Source organism: Penaeus monodon, chromosome 39 (genome assembly GCF_015228065.2).
Source record: "Penaeus monodon isolate SGIC_2016 chromosome 39, NSTDA_Pmon_1, whole genome shotgun sequence".
NCBI classification, from domain to species: Eukaryota; Metazoa; Arthropoda; class Malacostraca; order Decapoda; family Penaeidae; genus Penaeus; species Penaeus monodon.
The window spans coordinates 33,515,869-33,523,368 of NC_051424.1; the positions used below are offsets into that span (position 1 = coordinate 33,515,869).

The 7,500-nt window shown below is 34.9% G+C and overlaps 1 protein-coding gene across 1 annotated transcript in view; it reads right to left on the reverse strand.

The window, feature by feature from the left end:
* LOC119597561 (acetoacetyl-CoA synthetase-like) overlaps positions 1-7,500 on the reverse strand; it is a 22,707-nt gene that overhangs the window by 4,987 nt on the left and 10,220 nt on the right. The window contains 8 exon segments of the mRNA XM_037947135.1: positions 1-76; positions 612-800; positions 1,071-1,194; positions 1,343-1,423; positions 2,004-2,145; positions 3,501-3,697; positions 4,531-4,587; positions 5,215-5,434. The exon segment at positions 1-76 is cut by the window's left edge and continues 85 nt beyond it. Of these exon segments, the coding sequence (XP_037803063.1) occupies positions 1-76; positions 612-800; positions 1,071-1,194; positions 1,343-1,423; positions 2,004-2,145; positions 3,501-3,697; positions 4,531-4,587; positions 5,215-5,434 (1,086 nt within the window).

Genomic DNA, 7,500 nt, shown 5'->3' on the forward strand with positions numbered 1-7,500 from the left:
TTAGACTGGGGTTCACCCCCATGCACAGGCAAGGTGGGGTTGCTGCCCATGAAGCAGGAAATGATGTCAGTTCCTCCTGAAACAGTCAAAAGGGTTGTGAAGCATGGACATCTTCATTAGAATTACATGAAGTTATCTATTCTCTTTTGTACCTCTTTCTACATTTGATCATAAGTCTGTTCATAGTTCTGATCATACTTTTGTTCTCTGTCTCTCTTCCTCTTCCTCTCAAACTGTCTGACTTGCCCTCATATCTGCTCTCACTCACTCACTCACTTGCACTCTCTGTCAGTCTTTCTGACTCTCCCCTTATCTCTCTCTATTTTAACCTTCTAAGTACTAGGTCTTGCTCCCCTCCCCAAAAAAAGGAAAGAGAGAAAAGAGAGAAAAGAGAGAGAGAGAGAGAGAGAGAGAGAGAGAGAGAGAGAGAGAGAGAGAGAGAGAGAGGGAGAAGGAGAGGGAGAAGGAGAGGGAGAGGGAGAGGAGAGGGAGAGGGAGAGGGAGAGGGAGAGGGAGAGGGAGAGAGAGAGAGAGAGAGAGAGAGAGAGAGAGAGAGAGAGGAGAGAGAGAGAGAGAGAGAGGAGTGAGCGCCAAACCCCTCTCCAACTCACCCGTGATGGAGCCCAGCAACACGTCCTCCTTAATATCCCGATAGACATATCTGAAGGAGTGGTTTGCAAGTGGAGATCCAGTTGAGAGAATGGCTCTGAGGGAGGACAGGTCATGGGTCTCCCGAGGCTTTACTCCCCTGTCCTCCAGCACAGCCAGCCACTTGGCACCTGTGCCCAGGACAGTGATGCCTGCATGGGGAAAAGGGGAAAGAGAAGTAATGGGATTTCAGTCTGCCTGCTGCTGTTGAGATATATTATCCCAACTTTGCTGGTATAGTATTCCCATTCACACTCTCCTTCCCTACCAAATAAAATACCGACCAAATGGAATAATAAAAAGAGCCAAATGAAAACCTCTGAGCTAGTAATATCACCCTGGATAACATGATCCTCCCTTTTAATTTGCCTTCCTTTCGATGACCACAACACCCCCACCTAACAACTAACAGCCAAACTCACCAAGCTTGTCGACGAGGTCCCACATGATGGAGGGCGTGGGCAGAAGCGGAGAACCATCATAGAGAAAGAGAGAGCAGCCAGTGAAAAGCCCCACCACAAGCCAGTTCCACATCATCCAACCCGTCTGCAAAAAGTATCAAAATTTCAAAATCATATTTCCTGGAAAGCCCTTTAAAAATGCAACCTTATTTGCACAGTTCTCGTAATCCTTTCCATAAAGAGTTGTTGTAGTTCTCTTTGCTACTGGAATACAATGTATACAAGGCACTCACTGTGGTATAGTAGGTAAGGACATCTTCCCTTGTGAGATCGCAATGAAGAATGTGTTCCTTGGCTATTTGGATGAGCGTTCCCTGAAACAGGTTTTGTAAGGTTATCAAACTGACTAGGAAAACTGTGGACAACATGATTCCATTGTAAAACAGAAAGGTTCTGATTATAAACAAAGAACTGAAGAAAATATTAATGAAGTATAATATGTAAATACAACATGTGTTAAATAGTTAAGATAATGATGACACTGTTCATCATATAATAATAATAAGACAGATAATAAAAATCATTATCATCATTATAACAACAACAGTAATGATAAAGAATAAAGAATATATTACTTTTAGTCATAAAAAGTACCCTTCCTCACCATTACCATCTTAACCCTATTATGAGGTAAATAACAAGTCCAAAAACAGAACAAATGCAACTTTTTTCTCCAGCAATTATCAGTATCATAATAAAAAAGTCTTTTTTTTCTGACCAATTTATTTTTTCATATATTGATAATACTTCTTTTTCTGGGGCAAGGTTAAACATAAACATTCTGTGATATACAGCCTCCAGGCTGACTAAATTACAGTCCAAATCACAAATTTCTATAGGGTAAATTTTCTGCAAGGCACTGCTATGAACTTCTGACCCCCACTGTACACTCACCCCTGCTGAGTGAACCATGCACTTGGGGACGCCAGTTGTTCCAGACGAGAACATGATGAACTGTGGGTGGTGGAAAGGGAGCTGCTCGAACTCTACGGCTTCACCCGTATCCCACTCGGCCAGGAAGTCGTCCAGGAAAATGCTGTGGGAGTAGAATTTTCTTTGGAGTTATCTTGGCAGAATACAACACTGGAATTCTTGAATTTGAAGTCAGTGTCAAGACTACTCTAAGGTTGGAGGCATCTAGATTTAAAAGTTCAAGCTGTTAAAGAATATACTGCCAGAATAAATTCAAATTTTATGGAATCATTATTAATTTGAAGTCAAAGTTGATTTGGGAAATGCTGCAGGTATGACTCTTCGTCTTAAATGACTAAGTAATGTAAGTTATGTAAAATCTGAATGCAGTTGGGATTTGTGCAAAAAGATAAATTCAACTAAAAGGGAATAACAATGGGGGAAAATAAAAATTTAAATCATCTACGATACAAGCATATAATAAAACTGTGAGGCTCTCTAGGAATATACTGAAAGAACAAACCCAAGGAGAATTTTTAAATTTCATCTGAAAAGCTTTCTATCAAACCTTTCTTTTCCTTTCTCTCTTTGAAAAAAATTTACATTATGTAGATATAAAAAAACAGTGAATGAATGACTAATGTTTTATGAACCCAAAAGGATGTCTACCCCCTATCATCAACTGCTGTCTACACCCCTGCCCATTAAAATTTTGTACAGTAATTTTCCCCTGAATTAATGTAACAAGTATCTGTCTTTCAGCCGTCTACCATAAAGTATGAAACCTACATGGCATTATTGCTTGTTTGTTAAAATATCAATTTCAATTAATCCTTTATCTCACTTTTAATCTGTATCAACATCCACTTCTTTTCTGAACCCAATGCTACCAGGAAAATGCTGTGCTCATTTTTTTTTTTTTTTTTTTTTTTTGTGAAATGTCTCCGCACATAGATGGCTCTGTTAGTGCTTAGCCACAAAGGAGTCAATTAGTAGACTGTGACCTTACATGATTTCACCTTTCCTTGAATTGGCCGAAAAACATATTTTTTACTAATGCTATGAATATCGATGGTGTTATTTTTACTATAGACACTATAATTACTATAATGTTATAAACATTAGTAACAGCAAAATAAGATAATGTAAAATATTTTTGTAAATCAGGGAAAAGGGTAAACGGCCAAGACAGGCAGTACTTGTAACTGGTTCACTGGTGACTTAGTACAAGTGTAGCCATCTATGTGTAGAAACAATCAATAAGTTAAACTCACATTGGCCATGGCAAGTACGTACATGCAATGCCAGTTGGCATTGGCTTAATAACTAAACATATAACTAATATATGTTCAAAGAGCATAACCAAATATAAAAGGAAAGAGAAAGAGGGATAGAAATAGGGGAAAAGGGATAAATGGAGGAGAGAAAGAGAAAAGGAGAGAAAGAGAAAGAGAAAGAGAAAGAGAAAAATCCTCATACCTATTTGGGATGTCAGAAATGTCAATGTCCTGTTTCTTATGCACGAATGGCACAATGACAACCTTCTTCAAGTGCTTCAGGCCTGCAACAACTTTCTTGACCTTGGCAGTGTGATCGTGGATCTTCCCATTGTAGACAACTGCTTCCACCGTAAAGAGGACGCTTGGTTCTATCTGCGTGAACCTTTCCAACACGCCCTGGGGGAGAGGGAGATGTGGTCTTGGTGAGAGACACTGGAGGATTGGAGAGGGATAGACATGGGGGAAGAGGGAAAAAGGGGGGAAGGGGGGGGGGAGAGGGAGGGGGGGAGAGGGAGAGGGAGAAGGGAGAGAGGGGAGAGAGGAGAGAAGAGGAGAGAGAGAGAGAGAAAGAGAGAGAGAGAAGAGAGAGAGGAGAGAGAGAGAGAGGGGGAGAGAGAATAGAGAGAGAGAGATGAGAGAGAGAATGAGAGAGAGAAGAGAGAGAGAAGAGAGAGATAGAGAGCAGAGAAGAGAGAGAGAGAGAGAGAAGAAGAGAGAGAGAACGAGAGAGAGAAGAGAGAGAGAGAGAGAAGCGAGAGTAGAGAGAGAGGAGAAAAGAGGAGAAGGAAAGAGAGAGAGAGGAAGAGAGAGAGAGAGAGAGTGAAAAGAGAGAGAGAGAAGAGAGGAAGAGAGAGAGAGAGAGAGAGATTGAGAAACAGAGAGAGAGAGAGAGAGAGGAAACAGAGAGAGAGAGAGAGAACGAGAGAAGGAGAGAGAGAGGATAGAGGAGAGAGGGAGAGAAAGAGAGAGGAAGAGAGAGAGAGAGAAGAGAATAGAGAGAGAGAGATGAGAGAGAGAGGAGAGATATGAAGGAGAGAGAAGACGAAGATTTGAGAGAACGAGAGAGGAAAAGAGGAAGGGAGAAGAGGACTAGGGGAGATAGAGAGAGGGTAGATGAAAGCAACAGTGAAAACAAGAAAGAAAAAGAAAGAAAATGTGGGACCCGAAAGACAAAGAATTCTTTTTGCACAAGCTGACTTATCAAGGACAGCACTCTCTTGTCCTACTACTGTGACCCCAAAGTCAGGTGAGGTGAGCTCCCCTAGGCTGTTGCCCAAAAGACTCCACTGTTGGGGGGCGTTGGGGCATGTAACCAACACCACCGCATTTTACTCCGCCCCCCTTTCAGGCCCCTGGAACATGCCAAATTCTTGTGAAAAGGCTGGATTGATGGTAGTAATGCCAGGCTGACCCTCACCTTGAAATACAAAATTCCAAGTTTTAAAACAAAAAAGACAGAATCTACATGAATGGATCATGTCTTGTACAATCAAGAGCAAATAACAAATTCAAAATCCTGAAAAAATTGCTCATTTTTATATCATTGGGTGTGAAATATCTGAGGAAATTTTCTTGCTATAGTTTTAAAAAAAAATATCCCTAAATGTCAAAAGGATTAAGAAAAAGAAGCTTCCATATCATAAACTGACATAAGATTTCATGAATTATAGTTCCTTACTAAAACTTAGTTTAAAAATCTAATTATAATTTTCTTTCCTTGATTTCTTCATGAATGAATATACAATCCATTGTTTTCATTCATATGATAACAATGTATAAATTTAAAAGTTTTTTCCTGTCTTTTTCATTGTAATTTTAAAATGAAAAGGGTGATTTTTTTTCTATATGAATAGTTGGAATTATCAAAAAAACCGCCACTAAAACAGAAATTCTGTTTTCCTGAAAAGTTTTACCTTGGGTAAATCGCACACGGTCCATCCTTGGAAACGCGGAGTTCTCGCAAAGTTGAGCTTAGCCCCAGAGAACCAGCGAGGAATGTCGTTGATGAGGAGGGAAGCGTCCACCACTTGGCTGGGCGGGGACGAGTGCACGAACTTTGGGGAAATCCCCACCCGGCGCCCCCCCCCAGAATAGGGGTATTCCCCACCCACCACTTTTAGAGCCCGATAAACCCTGGGGAAAAAGGGAAGATAAAAAGGGCTCATGGAAGGTCTGACTTGGGAAGAACAGAAAGAGTTATTTACCCTGAAAATTTCCCCCCTTGGGAAGAGGAGAAAAAAAAGGAAGGGGTCATATAAAAAAACCAATATTTTTATATCTAATCTATATCTATTCTAAAATAATCTATTATATATAATTTTATATTAATTTTTATAATATAAATATATATAATATATAAAATATTTATATATACAACATAAATACAAAATATATAACCCCTAATTTAATATATAATATATAAATAAAATATATTTATATATAATAATAATATATGTAATATATAATATTATATATATATATATATAATTTTATATATATATTATATATATAATAATATATATTATGGTGCATTTTGTTGGGTGTGTGTGTGTGTGGGTGTTGGGGGGGGTGTGTGTGTGTGGGGTTTTGGGGGGGGTTTTTGTGTGTGTGTGTGTGTGTGGGGGTGTGTGTGTGGTGGTTGGGGTTTTTTTTTTTATTTATATATATAATAATTTAAAATTATAAAATTATTTAATATTAAAATATATTATTTTTTTATATTTATATTATTTTAAATATTATAATTTTTTCAAATTTAAAATATTATTAAAAATTTTGTATATTATATATTAAATTATATATATATAATAATATATTAATTATAAAATTTTATTATATGTATAAATTATTATGTATATTGTTTTATTATATTATTATAGTATATAATGGGTATTTTACTGTATTTTTTTAGGAAATATATATTATAAGATAATATAAATAATAATATAAGTATAAAAATTATATAAAAAGAAAATTAAATATTTTATATATTAAAAATATATAATTTTTATATTTTATGTATATTAGAGGAATTTTAAGTTATAAAAATTTTTATATATATTATATATATATAAAATTTTATATATTTAAATTATATAATTATAAAACAAAACACAAAACACACACACAAACAATAATTATATATATATATTTTAATATATATCATATATTTTATATAATTAATTTTATAAATAATATAGATATATATCACATATAAAAAATTAAAAAACATATAAACAACATTATATTTTAATAAAATACATAATTTAATATTTATATAATATATATATATATATTATTTTATTATTTTAATATATATTTTAATATTTTCATATAGGTATATAAATAAAAAACATATAAACGTTAAATTTTTTCTTTTTAATAATATACAATACATTATAATGTATAATAGAGGTTATATAATATATATAAATATAATATAATATATATATATATATAAAATATAATATATATAAAAAATAATATATAATATATATTATAATATATAAAATTATTAATATATAAAAATTATATATATAAAATATACATATATAATATATTATATATTATAAAAAATATATATTATATATATTTTAAATATATTTTTAAAATATAAGCGGGGGAAAAAACAAGGCACAAAAAAAACACCAAAGGGGTTTTAAAAGCCCATTGAAATAACAAAAAAAGGACAGCATTGGATCATTTTAAACAAAACCTTTGGGAAATAAATGTTTAATTGTGAAATAACTTGTGAAAGGGAAGGGCAAAAAAGATGGATAGTGATCCCAAAACGGCACAACTAAAAAAGCTAAAAAAATATGGAAAGCAAAAACTTGTCCAAAGGCCCAAAATTTAAAACCTGATGAGGTCAGTGCTAGTTTTGTTTTACAAAACAAACGGTTTGGGGAAACCCAAGGACCTTCCTCTTCAAGATAGAGAGAAGAATAATGGCCTTTGAAATGAGATACTATAGAAGATTGCTTAGTTTTTCAATGAAGGATCAGCGAGAAAAAACAATTTGTGATGAAGGAAAAAAAAAAGAAAAAAATGTTGGAAGGCAAGAAAGACCCACTTGAAAAAAAGCAAGAAGAAGAAAACTAGTGATTTGGACATGTGTCCAGGAGACGGGCACCCCGGCAAACCCCTGATGGGATAGGAAAAAGTGGAAGGAAAAAGAAACCCAGAGGCAAGACCTTTTT